This window comes from Perognathus longimembris, chromosome 9 (genome assembly GCF_023159225.1).
Source record: "Perognathus longimembris pacificus isolate PPM17 chromosome 9, ASM2315922v1, whole genome shotgun sequence".
NCBI lineage: Eukaryota > Metazoa > Chordata > Mammalia > Rodentia > Heteromyidae > Perognathus > Perognathus longimembris.
Window position 1 is genome coordinate 63,647,989 of NC_063169.1, and position 21,773 is coordinate 63,669,761.

At 40.5% G+C, this 21,773-nt stretch overlaps 1 protein-coding gene across 7 annotated transcripts in view; it reads left to right on the top strand.

The window, feature by feature from the left end:
• Esr1 (estrogen receptor 1) overlaps positions 1–21,773 on the top strand; it is a 321,561-nt gene that overhangs the window by 192,542 nt on the left and 107,246 nt on the right. For all 7 annotated transcript variants that reach the window (XM_048354300.1, XM_048354303.1, XM_048354302.1 and 4 more), the window contains one exon: positions 2,398–2,733. In XM_048354300.1, the coding sequence (XP_048210257.1) occupies positions 2,398–2,733 (336 nt within the window). The remainder of the gene's footprint in view (positions 1–2,397; positions 2,734–21,773) is intronic.

Sequence of the window (21,773 nt, forward strand, 5' to 3'; positions counted from 1 at the left end):
TTTCTTAGGGTGGCAACTTTTGTCTCTCAGCCTATTAGAGATTGCGTCCTTCTTTTACCGTAGCTCGCCACCCAGGTCTTCCTCAGGCTGCCAATTTAGACTGTGAGCTCCTATGCAGCCCGCTGAACCTGTCTCTCACAGGACAGCCCATCTGAGAATGGTGCTTCAGCTTTCCCTAGGTTTCCTTGCTCCTCATCTGTTCTCCATAGGACCTGAGTTTCCACCTCCCGAGCCTTCTAAATTTGTGTATGGTGGACTGCATTGGAATAGGTTTACTTTTCTTAAATATGCAGCTTCTAGCAATGAGTGTGAGGTTTTGAGTGGGTTCCAGTGAGCTGAATGTAGAATGGAGGATTTACTCTCTCAGATCAGATGTTGGTACCACTGACAAAAAAAGTAGTTAAAATACTTGGTTGTGTCCAGCCAGGAGCCTATGGCTCACATCTGTAATCCTAGATACTCAGGAGGCTGAGATCTGAGATTTGGGTGCCAAGTCAGCACAAGCAGGAATATATGTGGGAGTCTTATCTCCAAAAACTATCCCCTCTCCTCCCCTCCCCCCCACGCTGGAAGTGGTGCTATGGCTCAAGTGGTGGAATGCTAACCCTGAGAAAAAGAAGCTCAGGGACAGAATCCAAGTCCGGGATTCAAGCCCAAGGACCTGCACACGTTGCATGCGCGCGCACACACATGACACAAATAACTTGGTCTGTACAATGAACAATAAAAGTAAGTTGGTGTGTGCAATGGCTGACTCTTATCTCATCTGTTTTGCTTCTATGTGTCCCTAAATTGACTCACTATCTGTGATAGTGGATGAAATTCACAACCTTAGTTGAGATGAAAACCAAAATAAAACCAATTCATTGTGGAGCCAAGATTCAGAACAATGAAGAATAATCCTAGATAAGCCCAGGACACATGGTATGCTAAAATGCTAAGGACAAAACTCATCCTCTTTTAATCAGTTCCATAATTTATTTAGTGAGAACCACAGCTGGCTAACCCTCTGGGAGGAGTTTATCTTTACCAAAATAGAGCTTTTAAAGTTAGACAAGAGAAATGCAATACAAAAGCTTAAAACTAAGTAAATTAGTTGAAGGGCTTGGGTCCCTCTCTATGAGAACCTATGGGGTCCAGTGGCCATAACAGTAGCAAGTGCTGTATTTAGCCACCAAGTCTGCTTATTAAATGCTTTTTCTTTTCTTTTCTTTTTGCCAGTCCTGGTCACTGTTCCTGAGCTTCTTTTGCTCAAGATACACCCTCTCTCGCTTGAGCCACAGTGCCACTTCTGTCCTTTTTGAGTAGTTTTATTGGAGATAAGAGTCTCATGGACTTTTTTACCTGCTAGGCTGGCTTCAAACCTCGATCCTCAGCACTCAGCCTCCTGAGTAGCTGGGATTACAGATGTGAACCACTGGGGCCTGGCACTAAGTGCTTTGCAAAAATAATCTTGAAAAGTTAAAAAATTTAAAAGGCACACACATATGATTTTTGTATATTTATGGAGAATCAAGTAGTGTTTAAAATACATATTCCTTATGTAGTATTAAAATTAGAGGAGGCTATCTATCCTCTACCACACTTGCCATTTCTTTATGGTAAACACTTTAGAAACTATTTCTTCTAGCTTTAAAAATATATAATCTATTGTCAGTTGTTGCCACAGTAGTATGGTATAGAAGATTAGGGTTTATTTCTTTCATGTAACTAAAATTCAATATCATTTGACCGACTATTCTATGTATTTCTTTCCCTCTCCTTAATCTCTTGGGACCACTCTTTTTCCCTCAGCTTCTACAGAGTGAATTATTTTAGATTCCACATGGAAGTGAGATCATATGGTTCTTGTCTTCTTGTGCAAGGCTTATTTTTACTTAACATTATGTCTTACAGTTTTATTCATATTCATTCTCCCCATCCTTCTCCCCACACATTGGTTGGAGCTCTACCATCTGAGATCCTGGTTCTAAGCCAGCCCAGGCAGGAATGTATGTGGGAGTCTTAGCTCCAAAAACTATCCCCTCTCCCCTTCTTCAAACCCCAATTCATCCCTTCTCTCCCTTCTCTCTCTTCTCTCCGGCCATGGATCATCTCAGCCACAGGCCAGCAGTTCAATAATAAACTTTCTCTCCTGCCTGAAAAAAAATCAAACCCAATTCATTACTTTTTTAAAAAATCCTGAATGGTATTTTCTTGTGTACGCATACCACACTTTATCCATTCATCCGCCGATGAGAATTGATGTTGCTTCTATTTCTTGGGCTATTGTCAACAGTGTTTTAGTAAACTTGGTGGTGCCGATGTCTCCTCCCTATACTCATTGAATCTCCTTTGGATACATACCCGGGAATTGGATTTCAGGATGCTAATGAGCTGTCTCCCATGTGTTTTCAGGCATTAGGAAAGACAGAAGAGGAGGGAGAATGTTGAAACACAAGCGCCAGAGAGATGACATGGAGGGCAGGAATGAAGTGGGGCCCTCGGGAGACATGCGAGCTGCCAACCTGTGGCCCAGCCCCCTGGTGATTAAGCACACGAAGAAGAACAGCCCAGCCTTGTCCTTGACAGCCGATCAGATGGTCAGTGCCTTGCTGGAGGCTGAGCCCCCCATCATCTATTCAGAGTACGACCCTTCTAGACCCTTCAGTGAAGCTTCAATGATGGGCTTGTTGACCAACCTGGCAGACAGGGAACTGGTTCACATGATAAACTGGGCAAAGAGAGTTCCAGGTAAGGAAACTAAGTTCCCCTTTGACTTTAAGAGCCAATCATTTTTCAAGAACCGGTCGTCATGTCTTGGGAGAACTAGTAGGGGAAGACAAAAATCATGGTTTGTTATTTAATTTGTGCTAAGGTGGCAACCAGGTTTTTATTAATTTTCAGTATTAATAGGTTATATTTCTCTTGGAATTTAAGGAAAATATACTTTTCCAAATCCAGATTTGACATAACTTCTTTGGAACTCATTTGCTGGAAAGATTTGGATGGACACTGGATGATACAGGTTTTATGTACCGTGTGTAACAGTATCAAACATGTCTAATGATCTATGTCAGCTTTTAATATTGAAGAGAGTTGTTTAAAACATTTCTATTCACCAATACCTATTTCCCCCCAAATCTTTCTTTTTAAATCTTTTTTTGAACAAAAGGAGTAATAACAGGTTTATTTACTAACTGCCAATTATTTATCCAGCCCAGTTTATGCATCGTATTTTAGGACAAAGGGAACTACAATGGGATAGAGGAGTCTATAGAAAAAGCCAGGGGTTGAAGGTGATGCGTTGGTTTCATTGATTCGTTCAGAAGTGGTATTTCTGCAAAACTTGACAATTGTTGCTGCTCATGGAGAAGAGATCTAGCTATTGCATAAACAAGATTCATCCATCATCCATGCCCAGAGGCTTATTCTGATCAAATACACCATAGATTTATTTAGCTTTTCTCACTGATTTCTTCCACTAAAGTAGATGTAAGAATCGTGTATGAGATAGGGATTTTTTTCTTTATGTAATCAAACAAATGGGGAGTCTTCTAATTGTATTTCGGAGGCATCCTTGGGGTGTCGGAGGCTGAGTAATTGTATGTCTGGCCTTAGATAATATTGCATGCAGTTGCATATCTCAACATCGAAAACATGTGGTCATTTGAATAAGGAGCCGGCAGTACCATGCTCTAAATTTGTGACAGGGCATCCATGTAGGTGCCTTGGGTAATGGAGATTGATTTGCTTGGAAATGTGGGGTTTATAAACAAATTTAGATGTTCAGAGTCTGACCAACTGAAAAACAAAAAATCCTTGCCATCTTTGAAATTATAAGCCTTAATTTGCACCTATGTATCATATCATTCTGATGTGGTATAGATTCATTACACATAAATTGGAATCTGAATGATACAAACCCATAGGTTTTCCCCGGGTATTTATATCTGTTATGCCTTGCTTTTGTACTTAAGGATAAAAAAAACTAAACAAATGCATAGGAAACTAATGACTCTATCCCTGACAACTAATTCTTGGTTGCTGTTGAGCTTTGACCATCGTAGCATTTTCTAGCTATCCAAATTTGAAAAGCACCGGAAGCAACTAGAATAAAGTTTTAAAAAGAGATGAAGAATTTACAGCAATATTCTTTTGAACTTGGAAGTAAAACAGACAGAAGTCAAGGAAGGAGAATAGTATGTCTATGCTTAGTTATTCCATTGTCAAACTCAGAACTAAAGAAATGTATGGTAATGAGATGCACAGCAAAACTAGTCACAACCATCTTTATGTTGGTTTAAAAGACCCCCAAATCCTTGGAATGAAAGAGAATTCTGAAGGCAAAAACCACGTGTATAGTGACATGTTGATTAGCCACAGAACACATATACAATAGGGCTCCTATAGATTACACTGACTGGTGATGGGGAGCTGTCGTCATGCATGGAAGAATATACTCCGGGATGTGTACAAAAGTGACAGAAGCGCTGATGAGCTATTTCTCAGAACATTCCCATCATTAAGCGACCCGTAACTCCGTGTGTGTGTGTGTGTGTGCGTGTGTTTGTGTGTGTGTGTTAATGTGCCATGGTAGTCAAAAGTCTACTTTTCTGACTACCAGAATAAAAATGTTCTTTGATTTGGGAAGGATAAAAACAAAGGGGTGAAAAAGTCCTTCAGGAAAAACTATGAAAATGAAAGCCACATTTTATGATAGATTTTCTATGTTCAATAGTTCACACTAAAAATATAGAATATAAAAATGTTACATTTATGTATCAATACTTTAAGAGCAGTAATCTTTACATTTCTTTTGGCGGTCCTAGGGCTTGAACTCAGGATCTGAGTGCTGTCTCTGAACCTTTCACTCAAGGCTAATATTTTACCACCTGACCCACAGCTCCATTCTGGGCTTTTGATGGCTAATTGGAGACAAGAGTCTCACAGACTTTCTTGCCCATGCTGGCTTTGAACTGTGATTCTCAGATCTCTGCCTCCTAAGTAGCCATCATTACAGGTGTGAGCCACTGAAGCCTAGGTAGCAGTATTTTTAAATGATAGGGTATTTTTAGAATGCTCAAATGTTGGTGATTTAGAAGTTGAATTTTTCTTTAACTTCTGGCCATTTTCAAAACTTGTGATATCTCTTTACTAAGGATTAAGATACAAAGAGACTTAAAATACATTATACAAGGATGACGGTCAAATGCCCATCTATTAAATACTTACACTTAGATCTGGTTAAAGATGACATCAAACAATTACTTTTTTCCTTTGCAGTTTAAGAAAATAAAGCAATAAGAAAATGATAAAACCCACATATCCATCTTTGGCAACACATGCTATATTACTACTGCATTTAGATGTCTAACTAAGGATGTTTTTCTCTTCTTTTTTTTTTTTGCTCCAAATTGGTAAGATTTTATAGGCATTTTGTTGTCTGTTTACAGATAGATATTTACTATATATATATAACTGAGTCTTAATTTACTGTTATTCTTCACGTACTGAAGTTAGTCAACCAATGGAACATCATTCAGCTACAAGTAAAAAGAGAAAAACCAGGACTGCCAAGATGTTATATTTTTAGTACCTGTTTCATATCCAATTGTATCATTGAGTGATTTAGATTCAGTGATAATGAAATACATCTGATTGTGTGTTTTTTTTCACCAAAATGTTGAAAAATACCACCTAAACTGCCACCTGGATTTTGGAAAAATTCAGCCTTTTTGAAAATGCACTATAAATTTATAAGCATACCTCAAAAGCAATTTCATTCTTTAAGCTTGTGTTACAGTTCTATAGGTCACATCTTTATTTAATGCAAGCTTTGCCTGGGCTGTGGTTCTATATATTGAATTTTGAGCCAATGCAAGCTTTCAAAGACTGATATTGAGAAGACCAAGAATGCACACTGGCCACAGGGCCAAGGCCTGGAAGAAGTGGAGGGGGCGGGGCTCAGAAAGGTCAGAGGGGGCCAGGCCCAGGAAAGGGGAGGAAGAAGTCGCTATGCGTTCATGGGAAGCACCTCCTCATTCATCAGTGGCTAACAAGTCACTTTTCTCCTTTCCCTTCTCTGCTGGTTTCTCTTCACTCAGTGTGGGAACAGTTCATCTTCCTTTTGTGCCCTGACTCGCCTTACCATTTCCTTTTGGGTGTACTGCATGCATTTGTGCTTTCAAGAGGAGAGGACTTACTTTTTCTGGACACGCTCAGATTTTCAACAGTTTTTTTTATATTGTCTTAGGTGTCATCTCAGGGAGAGTGGTTGTCTCAGCTATCTGAGACCCAAAGCTTTGTCTCCAACACATTCCTCTGGGCTGTGCGTGTGTGTGTATGTATGTATGCATGCATGTATATATATTGTGTATGCGTACCTATATATACATATGTGTGACAGTTTGTTGTTGTTGTCAGTTGTAGGGCTTGAACTCAGGGCCTAAGCACCGTTCATGAGTTTTTTGCTCTACTACTTCAAGCCACTTCCAGTTTTCTGGAGGTTAATTGAAGATGAGTCTCATGGACTATCTTACCCACTGGGCTGGCTTCGAACCTGGATCCTCAGCTCTCAGCCTCCTGAGTAGCTAGGATTACAGGCGTGAGCTGCTGGCGCCCTGCCAGTTTTGTATTTTTGAAGCCTAAGGGAACTGTTGATTCAGGAGGAACATTTGGCTGGTGCCGGGGAGGTCTGGCTAATCATTACTCCTGGACTTTCCTTCCATTGTCTGGCAGGAGCTGACTACCTCGCTTCCCGCCTTGAAGCTGATTCAGAATTCTAACAGTCCTTGCCTCTACCTGGGAAGTGTCTTATAAAAAGAGTACAAACAACAGAAGAATGCTTTCACCTGGTACTTTCCTGCTTTTCCCTTTTGTCTCCTCTGTCTGATACATTTGCCTTCTGGGATGCAGGTACACAGGCGGTTCATGCCGTGTCCTGAAGTGTTTCTAAGACTTCTTTCATAACTAAACTGCAAAGCTTAAGTACTTTATGAGCAGTGCCTTCCAGCTTAAGAACTTTTAAAGTACAGTGAAAGATTTGACCATTCGTTAACATTTGTGCTCACGTTCCCAATTCTCAAATGCAAATAGCAAAAAAAAAAGAAGTTATTCTAAGTTACACATTCTGCTTCATTTATGTTAACTTACTATGTGATATAATTTGTCCTGTATGAGAAATATTTAGCAGCTCCTCATTATTTTTGAGATAAAAGACAAACTTCATGGTACTTGGGGCATTCAGTCAAGACAAGTGCTAGAAAGAAGCAGTGACTTAGTGAAGATTTGTCTTAGTAGAACATAAAGAAAAGGTATATACCAGTCCCCCACTCCCTACCCCACCACTGTAGTGTAGTTATCTAGCACTGGACTCTCATGATTCTGCTCGTGTGTGTGTGTGTGTGTGTGTGTGTGTGTGTGTGTGTGTGTGTACTGGGACTTGAGCTTAGGCCTAGCAGCTGTCCCTGAGTTTTTTGGCTCAAGAGTAGTGTTCTACCACTTGAGCCACAGCTCCACATCTGGCTTTTTGGTGAGTGGCGATAAAGAGGCTCTGGCTTCAAAACAGAATCAGCTCACAGTCTTCTGAGTAGCTGCGATTATGGGCATGAGCCAATTGCTGCTTTTAACCAGCTGGGAAAGTTGAATTATGTAGAAATCTTCACCTCTGTCAGTAACTTCTTTATGCTTATACTTTGTGGATTTCTTTCTTTGGGTCCTCAACCTTTCACTATTCAGTTTTTCATTTCATTACCCCATATGGCAAGAGTTAAGCTCACATTTTCACCCACCTACCTGAACGCACATGAATAGTTTTCCCTTCCCACCCCCTCCTCCCCCAGCAGCATGGTCTCTTACTTCTCCAGGCCCTCTTCTTTCCTGCCAGGGCTTTCTCTCTTCTTCCTTGCACAACTTTGGGATGCCCTTTTCCCTGGCAGGTCCTCATTCCTAGATTTATGCTGCTTCTCTCTTCTGTCACCACCAGCTTGGTCTGGTCCACATCCTTTTCTTCTTGTCTTTGTGCTGGTACTAAGGCTTGAATTCTTGGAGTCTGGCTCACTTCACTTAGTATAATTTTTTCCAAGTCCTTCCATTTCCTTGTGAATGGGGCAATGTCATTCTTTCTGATAGAGGCATAAAATTCCATTGTGTATATGTACCACATTTTCCTGATCCATTTGTCTACTGAGGGGCATCTGGGTTGGTTCCAGATTCTCGCTATGACAAATTGTGCTGTGATGAACATTGTTGTGCTGGTGGCTTTAGTGTGTTCTTGGTTGTGGTCTTTTGGATAGATACCCAAATGTGGGGCTGCTGGGTCATAGGGGAGTTCTATGTTTAGCCTTCTGAGGAATCTCCATACTGCTTGCCAGAGTAGCTGAACCAGTTTACATTCCCACCAACAATGAAGTAGGGTTCCCTTTTGGCCACATCCCCTCTAACAATTGTTATTGTTAGTTTTCTTGATACAGGACATTCTTACTGGGGTGAGATGGAATCTCAATGTTGTTTTGATTTGCATTTCTTTTATGGCCAGTGATGTAGAGCACTTTTTCATATGTCTCTTGGCCATTCTCATTTCCTCATCAGAGAAGTCTTTTTGTAAGTCTTTAGTCCACTTGTTGAGGGGGCTATTGGTTCTTTGTGGTTTTGTTTTGGAGGAATGTAATTTTTTTAGTTCTGCATATATTTTAGATATGAGGCCTTTGTCTGTTGTATGGCCGGTAAAGATCTTCTCCCAATCTGTAGGCTTTCTGTTTATCTTGAGAGCTATGTCCTTTGCCCTGCAGAAGCCCTGCAGTTTGATGCAGTCCCATTTTTCCAACCTTTCTTTGATTTGTAGCCTTTCTGGGTCTTTGTTAAGGAAGTTCCGTCCTGTGCCAAGGAGCCCAAGTGTTTCTCCTACTCCTTCTTTTAGTGTTTTCAGGGTATCTGTTTTAATTTCGAGGTCTTTGATCCATTTGGAATTGATTTTGGTGCAGGGTGATATATAAGGATCTAGTTTTAGTTTGTTGAATCACTTGTGTTGAATCAGTTGTTGAATCAGAATGTGTTGAATCAGTTTTGCCAGCACCATTTGTTAAAGAGGCTATCTTTCTTCCAGACTATTTTTTTAGCTCCTTTATCAAAGATTAAGTAGGCGTAGTTCTGTGGGTTCGTTTCTGGGTCTTCAATTCTGTTCCATTGGTCTTCAGGCCTGTTCCGGTGCCAATACCAAGCTGTTTTTTATTACTATAGCTTTATAATACAGCTTGAAGTTGGGTATTGTAATTCCTCCAGCACTGTTCTTTCTGCTTAGGATTGATTTTGCTATTCTGCATGGACCCTTTTTCTATCTGGGGTGGTCTTCTTTGATTCCAGGAGGACATATATTTGAGGGGGACACTATTCAATTAAAAATTAGACATTGAGTCCTTTTAATATCCTCTAAAGCTTAAAATGTAGAACCAGATTATACTTAAGGATGGCTAAACTTTGGTTCACCTTTTTGAGACAGGATCTTAGCTAGGGTCTTTTTTTTTTTTAACAAAAGAGTTGATCATCCTTACAACATAGTCTCCTTAACTCAGACAATTTCGTTGGCCTCCCCTGTTCTCTTGCCATACTGCTTTTCACACAGTGTGTCTTTTTTCTTTGAATTCCTGCTTCATTTCTCGGTCTAGCTTTTTAATGCTCATTTTTGCCTAAAGGAACAGCACAAATTCTACTTCCTTTCAGGAATTTAAAATTATGTCACTAAAACAGTCTTGAATTGAGTTTGCCCTCCCAGGTCAGCTGGTCCTTGGTGCAAAATATCTTGCCAGATGTGTATTGCAGAACTGGATTAGCTGGCATCTAAAACACAGTAATAGCTCTTAATTGTTTCCTTATTTCCTTCCTGGTAGTTGTTACTAGATGACTCATTTGTTAGAAAAATTATTCAAAGCCATTATTTTGCACTAAACTTCTATAGAAAGCCCTCACAGACCAGAGTAAGAATTCGAAGTGGAGTTACTCATACTAATGTCAAACTGCAACCAAGTTGTTCTCTGGCCATCCAAGAAAACAATCGAGAAAGAAGTAACAGCTCAGTAAATCCATTCAATGTCATGGCAATGAAATCTATTTTACTACTTACTTGATTGAATTCTTACCAAAAGTAACCTGAAGCAATCTAATGTTAACCAATTAGTAATATTTCTATTGTTCTTTCTTCCTGTTCACTCTTCACAAGAGAATAATGTTGAAATGACCAATCCACTTTTTATTCTTCATCTCTGCTTTCTTTAGCCTTTCTCTGTCCATAAAATCAACCTATTCTCATTGGCCAGCCTCACACTTACTCTATTTTGTGGAATGAAATGTTGACCTCTTCTAGAACAGCACAATAAGGCCAATTAAGATGTCTCAATTGTTTGTAATTTTGTCTTTTGACAGGATGATAGTCAAATTTCTTCTTTGCAATAAAAGATTAAGGGTTGCTGCCATCCACATCTTAAACTACCAACTTATTCCTTCAAAAATCATAGATGTACAAAATTATTTTCAATTAAATGACTCAAATTATAGTAAGGAGAGCTTTCACTTAAACATAGGACAGATATTCCTATGAAGAGGGTAAGCATTTCTTTGACAAGACAAATGTTCTTCTTATTGAGGTACAATTTTTCACAAATTGAGTATTCTCAGTATCACCACTAATACTGATGGTGCTATATCTGGGTTCTTAGCGAGGCCCTACAACTGTATGACTTCTTTAGGATATATCTGGCTTGTCTGGGGGATTGTTTGTTTAAACTATTGTGTATCTAGATCCCTGGGAATGTGGTCCCAGTGGGTATATTTAGAGCCATGTGGCTGACCTCTAAGTGCCAACATGGTTGAGCTCAGTTCGTACTTTTCTTGTGTGTGTGTGCAATGGAACTTGAACCTCAGTGATGACCCTTGTCAGTGTTCTTTAGAGGTTAGAGAAAACTATGAAGAAGAGAGAAAATTGATATTGTCTGTACTGAGATCTAAGTAAATAGACATAGAAAACAGCGTGTGCCTGGGAAGGAATCTGTAGTAGAGTAGAATTAAAAGAAAGTTATTATTTTCCCACTCCTCATGTAATCCATAACATTCTAGAGGAAGCCCATTACCTACACTGGAGATTTATTTCATATCACCACTCTGTTGTTTCTTCCTTTCAGGGGAGCCAGAGAAATTTAATCAAAAGGTTTGCACTGAAATCTTTACATTAAACAACAATATAACTTGACTCTTTATATTTTGGGGGCACAAATATTACTTACTCTGCCCATCCAACACAATCTTCAAATACTCAGGTCAAGCAATTACTTTTTTTTTTGTAATGAGCACAAAAATAAATTTACTGCCTCAAGCAGGTGGTTGAACATTGAAACAGATTGAAAAATAGTAGACAGCATAGTTTGAAAATGTACTCTCCTTTTTTTTCTGAATCAAATAATTTATTTCCCAGAGCAGACAGTGTAATGTACTCTCATGGTGATTCATGTAGGAAAGGTGAGAGTCATCCAGAAAGCAGGGACCTCCCTGTGCCTACACAGTGTGAATGAAAAGAGGGCAATGCTAGACACTGCTGTTTATGGCATTTGAACATTAACAGTAAGGTAGACAGCTTGGGGGGAGATTTCATCTCATTGGAATCACGGCAGGCCACATCACAGGTGTTCCGTTCCTCATCTTCCGAAGGGCTAGGGACTTCAGTAAGGCTTTCTACCTGGGAACCAAGCTCTAGGAAACCTTTAGGTTGCATTTTGTTGCCTTGGTCTATGAAGTTTGTTTGAGTTTGTTTTCTTTGGGGCTGGGGGTTGAACGTAAGGCCCTTGCACACGCAAGCTACAGCCCCGTGCCTTGCTCAACTTCAAATGGCTGCTTCTCTCAGCGACCTTTCCCCTCCTAAATAGCTTGCTGATGTGTTAAAAAAAAAATTACGCTCTGGGTGAAAATTCTTGAGATAAAGTCACTGTGATTTTAGTCTGCAAAAACAAGTGACCTTGTCTTCCAGTCTTGATATATCACTTGATTGTACGGAAGAGAGTCCCTAACATTACAAAAGTAGATGTTGTTTTTAATGTGCTAGGCGAAATTCTTTCTTTTCTTTTCTTGCATTTTTCTTCCCTGTGGTTTAGCCCCTGTTGTCTCTGTATTTGATTTTGGTACCCTGGGCATTGTATATACGTTTATCTGAATTAGGGAAGGGGAACATCAAAATGGTGAGACAAAGGATAGAAGACAATGCAACAGTGACACTTACAAGATAGTATGTTGGAAATTAACTGTGCAACTGGGAAGGGGGGGAATAGGGAAGGAGGGAAGGAGAGAGGAAAATGAGGGAGGAGGTAACAAGGTTGACAAGAAATATACTCACCACCTTATGTATCTAATTGTAACCCCTCTGTACATCACCTTGACAATAAATTTTTTAAGTAGATGTGTAATTACTAAAGAAAAGATGAGATTAAATAGAAATTGTGGCAGTATCCTTCTCTGGGGAGAATGGAACTTGCTCTGTGCAGTCCTGCCAGTGTTCATTACGTGCCTATTCTATAAATGTGAAATCTGATAACCTGGTGGGCAGTTTCCTTTCTGGAGGCTGTTGAAAGTGGCTTTTTTAATATACTGTGTCATATCATAACGTAATTCTTTTTACCTGGTCAAGATGCTTGCTTAAATTTGCTTAGGGCATTTGAAAGTACTAGATAAATGCTTTGAATTTAAAAAAAAGGAAGTCACTCAAGGCTGGGTTGTAGAAGAATATTTTCTAAAGTATGTTTTTAAGTTGCATCTGTCAGAGGTTTCCTTCTTGTATCTATCAGGAATAGTGCACAAATGGAATATCATCCTCACATTTGGTTTTCCCTTATTGCTGTCTACAATTCAGAGATATAAACTAAAAACAAAACAAAAGATAAATATCTTCCCCCAAATCGCTAGCAAACTCTGCCAGTTCTGTGATCCCGAATGATGCTTCTTTGGCATTGGGTCTGTGGAAATAGAAGACTCCACTTAGGCTGTTTAAAAACATGCTTGAAATGTAAAGGATTTGCATCTATAGGTGTATGATTAAATATCACCAAATTGTCAGTTTGCATCTAGTACATGCAGATCAAAAGGCCTGTCCCATCTTATGAAATCAGAGCCGTTCCTCTAAAATATCTTTCAAATGTCTTGCCTAACAAATATCAAGAGAACTCTGAGAGACTATTAGAAAAAATGTGCATGTGCTGATTGTGCAGAGGGATTTCACTGTGTTATTTACGTGTATGTGTGTATACTATGCTTGATCGAATCCACGTTTCCTATGATGAAGAAAATCCTTAGCATGAAAGTGACTGTCCAAACAGATAAATGGTTATTAATAGCCCCTGTGAAACAGATCTCCCTGTTTTCTTGTTTCCTGTGCGAGCATGGGGCTTTCTTTAGGCTAACTCCTGCTTCAGAGTCTTTGCCCCCCATTGCTGCATTTTACCCCGCAACAGGGTGGGATCTGGGAGGCCAGAAAGACTCGATGGGGTGTGCTGTGCTCAGACAATTTTCTCTTTGTTTGTTTCAGTACCAAGGTTTGAACTCAGGGCCTCAAAGCCTAATACCTGGCAGGCAGGTACTTCACCTTGGAACGTCTTTTTTTTTTGCTTTAGTTTATTTTTTCAGCTACAATCGCACCCTTTTAGTCTCTGGCAAGCCTTGACTGCTGTCCCTTCTCTCTCTACCTCCTCTGAAGCTGGGATTAGAGCTGTACACCACCATGCCCAGGTGAAGCAGTTTCCTGGAAGGAATCTCTCTGGAAGTCTCACTCAGCACTTAATCTTGTTACTGGCCACCACTGAAGCTCCATCTAGTGCAAGGGACTCTGGGTAATCTGGTTTTCATGCCATATACATATTGAATACACATTGGAATGAAATCTGAACCCTGCTGATAAGTAGAGCGGAATAATTGGTGGGAAAATAGCTATGTCTGGTACAACCGTGAACTTTAGACAATAATTTCAGCATTAGACATCCTGGCTAATGAATATTCTGATTTACTGAGTGTCAATATTTCATGGATCCTCATTTGAAAAAGAGAACCAGAAGATAGTAACGTGCAGTCCACCCTAGGGTGAGGATGGGGAAAAGCTCTCACAATTGTAGATATATCACAGATAAAGCAGAGGTGATGTCCAGTATCTTTTCCAAGCATGTTATAAACCAAGCATCTGTCAAACACCAGGCAGTGGCTTCTGACTGGGGGGCCGTAAGACCGTCACACCATGCTGCTTTATTTTGTCTTGCAAAAAGTCATTTCATAGTCATGGCTCATGCCTGTAACTCCGGCTACCCACGACACTGAAATTTGACAATCATAGTTTAGAGACAGCTCAGCCATGCAAGTCAGGGAGACTCTTATCTCCAATTACTAACCAAAAGTTGGAAGTGAAGATAGGGCTTAAGTGGTAGAGCACTGGCCTGAAGATAAAAAGCTGAGGGACAGCACCCAGGCCCCGAGTTCAAGCCCTCCTACTGGCAAACACACACACACACACACACACACACACACACGCACACACACATACACGTATTTCACAGTGCTACAGTTGAGCAGTTGGACATCTCTGTGAAAACATTCTGGCCACTCACATACTTTGATTTGGAGCATTTTAAGCACACACGAGCTACATCTATATCTACATATTATAAATCAGAATGAGCATATTCACATTTACCTCTGTGACCATTTCTTGGCTGATGTGAAAGTTTTGTCTACATCAGAGCATGTGTCTAGCCCGCAGAAGGTAGAGATATTACCCACTTGTCTTCAGGAAGCCTTATCCTCCCAGGTCCTGGCAAAGCCCAGACTCAGTACTGACTGAGTAGTCATTGGCCATTATGGTGGCTAAGCAGACACCTGTGCATGCATCAGTCCCTTTTTTGGGATTGAAGGATGATGTATTTGAAGTGGAGCTCCACTCCACTGCTTCCATTGGAAGAGCTACTACAGGACTCCATGTCCATGTGTATGCGTGTGTGTGTGTGCGCACGCACACGTGCACTTGTGTGCATGTATGTGACAGTAGCCATCCTAGCCATCTGGACAGGAAGCTGCTTTCAGCAAGGAGACTGTGTGAGAGGCAGAGGCCAGTAAGGAGGGCTTGGACCACTCAACCGAGTGTGCAACTGAGTGTGCAGTTCACCTATGAACTGGCCATTTGGGGATTACAGTGTTCAACGCTTACCTTCTCAGGTGTAGAACTTGGCTTGTTTCTTCCTTCTTGGAGTTATTCCATTAATCAAACCTAGGGAAAGATTAGCCATCTGTGATAACACAAGTTCTCGATTGTTGGGAATCACTGGTGCGGTACACTTTTTCTACCGGTGCACAAATGCAAATACCTATTTTCTCATGAATTTTTTTTTGTTTTTCTTTAAAAAAGAAAGTTCTTGGGCCAAGTAATCATGGCTTCTTTCCTCATCTCCTCCTCCCTACCCCTCCACAAGCTTGTGTCTTTCTCAATCTCTTTTCTATATTGCATCATTTCCTGGACATGTCTCAGTTCAGGCATGCAGGGGGGCCTCCGGCCTACCCCCCAGCCGTTGAGGAAGGTTGCAGACTTCAAGGCTGAGTGGGGGGTCTTCCTCCCTTTGGGGAGTGACTCAGATCTATGAGTCACCAGGGTACCTTGCACATAATGGTGGCCTGCCTTGGCCTTTCTTTTTAATTCTCAACCTCCCACTCCAGAGAAAAATTGAATTGAGTTACATTGAATTTGATGAGAGCTATGAGAGAAACCAAATACTAGGGAAGGTTTCACTAGGCAGGAAGGCCATAAGCCATTGCAATGTATAAGAATCCCTCTCTCCATCCCTCCTTCCCTTCCTTCCTTCTTCCAGTACGGGGGGTGGGGGGCTTGAACTTAGGGGCTGAATGCTGTTCCCCAGCGTCTTTGCTCAAGATATGCACTCTACCACTTGAGCCACAGCTCCACTTCTGGGTTTTTGCTGGTCATTTGGAGTAAAGACTCATGGTCTTTACTTACCTGCCTGGCTTTGAACCTCGATTCTCAGATTTCAGCTTCCTAAATAACTAGGATTATGGGTGTGAGCCACCAGGGTCCAGAACTAACCTTTGTCTTCTCCGAGACAATAGCTGCCCCGTGTCAGCTCTCCGCCACTCTAAGTGATCCCTGCCATTAAATAATGTGCCTTCTGCATGTATAAATTACGTGTTCAGATATTTATAAGCCCCGGGAACTAGTAGAGTGTAAGTTTTAGGAGGGCAGAAATTGTTCTCTATTTGGTTACTGATAATTTTCTAGTTTCTAGACCAGAAACTGCAGCACAGTAGGTACTTATGAAATATTTACTGAACGTTGCATGATTAATGCGATGCAAGTGAAGTCCATTTGAAATAGCAGTCTTTTGGTGTGTTTTCTTTTTGTCAGTGGTGAGGCTTAAACTCAGGGCCTGGGTGCTGTCCCTGAGCTCTTTTGCTCAAGGCTACAGCTCTACTACTTTGAGCTACAGCACCACTTCTGGTTTTTGAGTTATTAATTGGAGAGAAGAGTCTCACTGGGCCTTTGTTTGAGCTGTCTTCAAACCATGAACCTCACTCAAGTCTCAGCTTCCTGAACAGCTAGGATTTTAGGTATGAGCGATCAGTGCCTGGCATTTTATGTTAACTGTTCTTAACTGGCTTTTGTTTTTGTTTGTTTTTGCCAGTCACGGGGCTTGGCTTCTTTTTTACTCAAGGTTAGCACTCTACCTCTTGAGCCACAGCACCTTTTCTGTGTATGTGGTGCTGAGGAATCGAACCCAGGGCTTCATGCATGTTAGGCAGGCACTCTACCGCTAAGCACATTCCCAGCACTTAACTTTTTTTTTTTTTGAAAAGACAAACTTTTGCTGTGTTGTCCAGGTTGGCCTCCAACTTGTGAGCTCAGGAGATCCGTGTGTGGTGGCTTGTGGGTCATTTCTGCTCTTCCAGGAGGTCCCTGAGGCCAGGCTTGTGTCTGGAGCTCGGTATTTCTGAAGCTTTATCCTGAAGCCCATGGTAGACTTACATGGGAGAGATTTTGTGCTACCTTAAAACTGAGGTGGTTCACTTCCACCCCCCTGGATCAATCCTGTGCTCTGCCGGAAGAAGCCTGGAGCGGCCTCAGTGGGGTTTTCCTGTGCGCTGTTCCCAGCCTGCAGTTATAACCCGACTGTGGTATTGGGCTCCTGGATAATGTAATTTTCTTTTCAAACACTGCCTTTCCCCACAGCAGCTATACAAGGCATTAAATAGCAACTGGGGTTGTTTCCCACACAAACAAAAACCACGAGCCAGGAAAGAAAGAAAAAGAAAACAGAACAACAAAACAAGCCAAAACTAAGCAGAGGGAGGGAAAAAGTTATATGACTTGCTACCATCAACTCCTCTCACACCAAAGTGGTCTGGCTCACTGATCACTGAAGTTTCACAATCACATGGTCATTTGCATTCATTGAACTGGACACTCAGGGACTCTTTCAATTTATTATCATCATTTTTTTTTTTTAGGCAAGGCTACATTGAAAGATTTCTTCAATGTTATCTTCCAATTCTTCTCATGAATTTAAAACATCTGCTTTATTTGTACTTTCTAAGAGATGTTTTTCTTTTGTTTTCTGTAAAATTCCTTAAACTATAGAAAAACCAATAATGCACACAGGTATTTTGTATAGAGTTTGGCTCATCATTATAGTACTTTTATTAATGATGATATTCAGTAGAGGGTTACAGTGTAAAAAAATTCCAATAAAATGCCAAAAAAAACCACACCCTAAAACACAAAACAACCTGCAAGCTGGGGATACGGCCTAGCGGCAAGAGTGCTTGACTTGTATACATGAAGCCCTAGGTTCACACATATACAGAAAATGGCCAGAAGTGGCGCTGTGGCTCAAGTGGCAGAGTGCTAGCCTTGAGCAAAAAGAAGCCAGGGACAGTGCTCAGGCCCTGAGTCCAAGCCCCAGGACTGGCAAAAACAAAACAACAACAACAAAAACCCAAAAACACAACAACCAGCAAATGAATCATGTGTGTTGTCTCCTAAATTGTCTCTTTCTCTTCACTCTCTCTCCCTCTAAGCCTTCCTTCTTCCTTCCCTGTCTACTTCCTTTCTTCATTTCTTTATGCTCTGGATTTTGGAGGCTAATCCAAACCTGTGATTAAGCATCCGTTTTTTAACCATAAGGACCGGCAGCTGCGGACAGGAGCTCTTCTCGCAGGGTGCCGGGGTACCAGTGAGCTTCCTTGCAGTCTTTTCTCTGGGACAGACTAATTTATCCAGACCGGTGCTTTCCTAGCCTCTTTCCAGGGGTGAAGCATGGTTACCTGGCTCAGGGAAACAGAAGACCGTGGGATGCTATTGCCATTTTGAATGTGAACTTTCTTACCTGCTTCTTTTCTTTCCTTGACACTTATCCATCCACCACAGGTGAGACCTCAAATTATAAAAGTTCTTTATTTGTGTTTCTCTAAAAAATAAGGATCCAGTTGTTTAGATCTTTTGCCCACTTTTGATCAGTGTTTTTTTCTTTTACCCTTCTTTTGTTATTTGAATTGCCCACTTAGCTTTGACATTAAGCCTTATCTGAGGCAAGGTATACAAATCATTTCCTGGCTCTGGACTGATTCTCCACTGTGTTCAGTCTTTTCTTTGCTGTGCAGAAGGCTTCTAATGTGATGCAGTTCTGTGTGGTTGTTTTTGCCTTTCTTGCCCATGCTTTCCAAGTTGTGTGCAAAATTCCCTTGCTTAGAAGGATAGGATATTTCTTGTGGTAATTTTTCAGTATTGGGTCATTTTGTTTACAATTTTAACCCATCTGGGGATGGTTTTTACATACTGTGTGAGGCAACAGTCTCATTTTATTTTCCATAGTTATGTCATTCATGTTCACTTTTCCAAACACTGTTAGTACTTTCTCCACTCGGTGTTCTTGGGTATCTTGGTGGAAAAGCAATCAGCTGTAAATATGGATTGTTTCTGAGCTTTTTACCTTATGTAATATTTATTCATTTATCCTAGTAATGGTGTTTGAACTCAGGGCCTTGTGTTTGCTTTCTGGGCTGGTGCTCTACCACTTGAGCCACACCTCCTGCCTGACTTTATGGAATCTTGTAGAATACTCTCTCCCTAGGTTGACTTTGAACCTAGCTTTTAGTTATGAGCCATTGGCGCCCATCTTATTTCTATATACTGACATACTGACATTACTGTCTGAGTGCAATAGCTTTGAAATATATTTTAAGTCAACGAGCAGGTTTGTTCTTTTTGCTAAAGATCATCTTGGTTACCTGGGGTCTTTGAGAAATATTAGATTTGTTTTTTTATTTTCATGAAAATTATGTTACTGGATTTTTTTTTTGCCTGTCCTGAGGCTTGGACTGAGGTCCTGAGCACTGTCCCTGGCTTCTTTTTGCTCAAGGCTAGCACTCTGCCATTTGAGCCACAGTGCCACTTCTGGCCTTTTCTATATATGTGGTGCTGGGGAATTGAACCTAGGGCTTCGTGTACACAAGGCAAGCACTCTTGCCACTAGGCCATATTCCTAGCTCCTGTTACTGGGATTTTGATAGTGGCTTCAAACTGTGTATCATTTAGTATTGACCTGCAAATGATATTGACTCCTTCAACTCATGAATACAGATACCTTTCCACTGATTTGTGTTCCTCTTTCTTGTGTAAATATTTTATGATTTTTAGTATATTAATCTTGCACCTTCTTGGTTAAATTTACCCTAAGTTTTTTTTAACTATTGTAAATGGATATTTTCTTAATTTCCTTTTTTAGCAGTTTGCTAGAATTACATAGAAACACTGGTGATTTTTGTATATGGATTTTATATCTTGCAGCTTGATATCCAATATCTTTTTTCTGTTTATAAAATCTTTAGGATTTTTTCTCTATATATAATCATGTCATTGGTAAACAAACACAATTTAATTATGTGGAATGCATAGTTTATTGAAAAAAGATGAAGTGTTAAGTCTGGATGTAGAAGCAAAATCCCTGCTCTTTTGTTTTGTTTTGTTTTTTGACAGTCCTGGGGCTTAAACTCAGGGCCTGAGCACTGTCCTGGCTTCTTCTTTTTGCTCAAGGATAGCACTCTACCACTTGAGCCACAGTGCCACTTGCAGCTTTTTCTATATATGTGGTGCTGAGGAATTGAACCCAGAGGTTCATGTATACGAGGCAAGCACTTTACCACTGGGCCACATTCCCAGCCTAAATCTCTGCTCTTTTTCTCCTTCGCAAGTGCTTTCACCGAAGTATCACACAGATACTCTTTTGTAGGTTGACTTATACACATGTTGTGTTTTCATATCCATTGTATAGAGGTGGTTTCCTCTTACTTCCTCTATTTTGGACCACTTTTCTTTTGACTGGAATAGATCCTTGAAGAATTTTTCAGAATGGTTGTATGGATTATAGACTTTTTGACCTCTTCTATACAGAAAAGGCTGCCTTCACAATTTCAAGAATTTCACTATTAAATTCTAGATTAAAATTATTTTGCCCTCAGAACTTGGATGATGTTGTCCCATTATTGTCTGCCAAAGAGAATTTCTGGTGCCAGCCTCAATCTTCTTTGAGGTCATTTATTTTATTCTCATAGGAAGCTACGGTTTATCATCTGAGCAATGAAATTCTGTAAACTCAGCCTCTGGGAGTGAGTGTTGTTCTCATTCATTCCTCCAGAATCTTTCATAGGCTTTCCATTGAAGTCTTATCTTCAGCTCTGTGGAACTTTCATTTCTGTGTTGCTTTCTTCTTTTTCTTCATTTTTATCCTTTTTGCTTTTCTTGGTGCAGGCTGTCAAGCAGCTAGGTTTATAGGTGTGTGCTATGAAACCTGGGTTTGTTTGTCTTTTTTTGCTAGGTATTATATTCTCTTGGCCTATCTTCCATGTTTTTGAGAATATCTTATATTTTTCCACCATTGTTTTCTTTTCACAATATGTTTAAGATACTCTTATTATATTCAACATACCTGCTACTAGTTATTTACCCATCAATCTTATAATTCAACCTCTCTACATGTTTATTTTGGCAGTGCTAGGGATTGAATTTAAGGCCTCACTGGACAAGTACCACTTGAACCGTGCCACTAGCCCCTTTTTGCTTCGCTAACTTTATGTCTAGGATGTCCCCAGCTGTTGATTACGATGGAATCTCATGAACTCTTATGCCTGGCTTGGCCTCAAACTGTAGTCCTACTATCTCTTCTATCCAAGTAGCTAGGAATATAGGCTTGAGCTTTCATGCCTGGCATATTTTTTTTTAATTTTATATCTCAGCAGCCAGATTTTTAATTCCAATAATCTTTTACTTGTATCGCACTTTTTTTCTTGAAACCATAACTTCTGTATCTTGCAACCCCCTAGGAGGAATTTACTGGATCAGGAAAACAGTGACTAGAGACAGTATAGTGAGACAAGTAGGCAAAAGTCGTCACTATCCTCATGTCTCTTTCAGCCCAGAGTCATTACTTGCATCAGCCTCCCTGACTCTTATCCTCGCCTGCATTGTGCCATTGTCCTTTGTGTGGGACCAGCAATGTCACTTGTGAGGGAGCCATCATTCCCATCTATAGCAACAGCCCTGGCTTCCCCCCCACCCCCGCCCCATCTGAAAGGAGAGAGAAATCAATGCTGCAGGAGGAGGAAGAATCCAATCCCACTGTACTTCTTTTTTCACTGCAATTTCCTCCTGTTTTACAGATAGAAAAGATCACATTTAAAAGATCTTTCTAGTGCTGGAATGTTCTCCATTGTTTTTT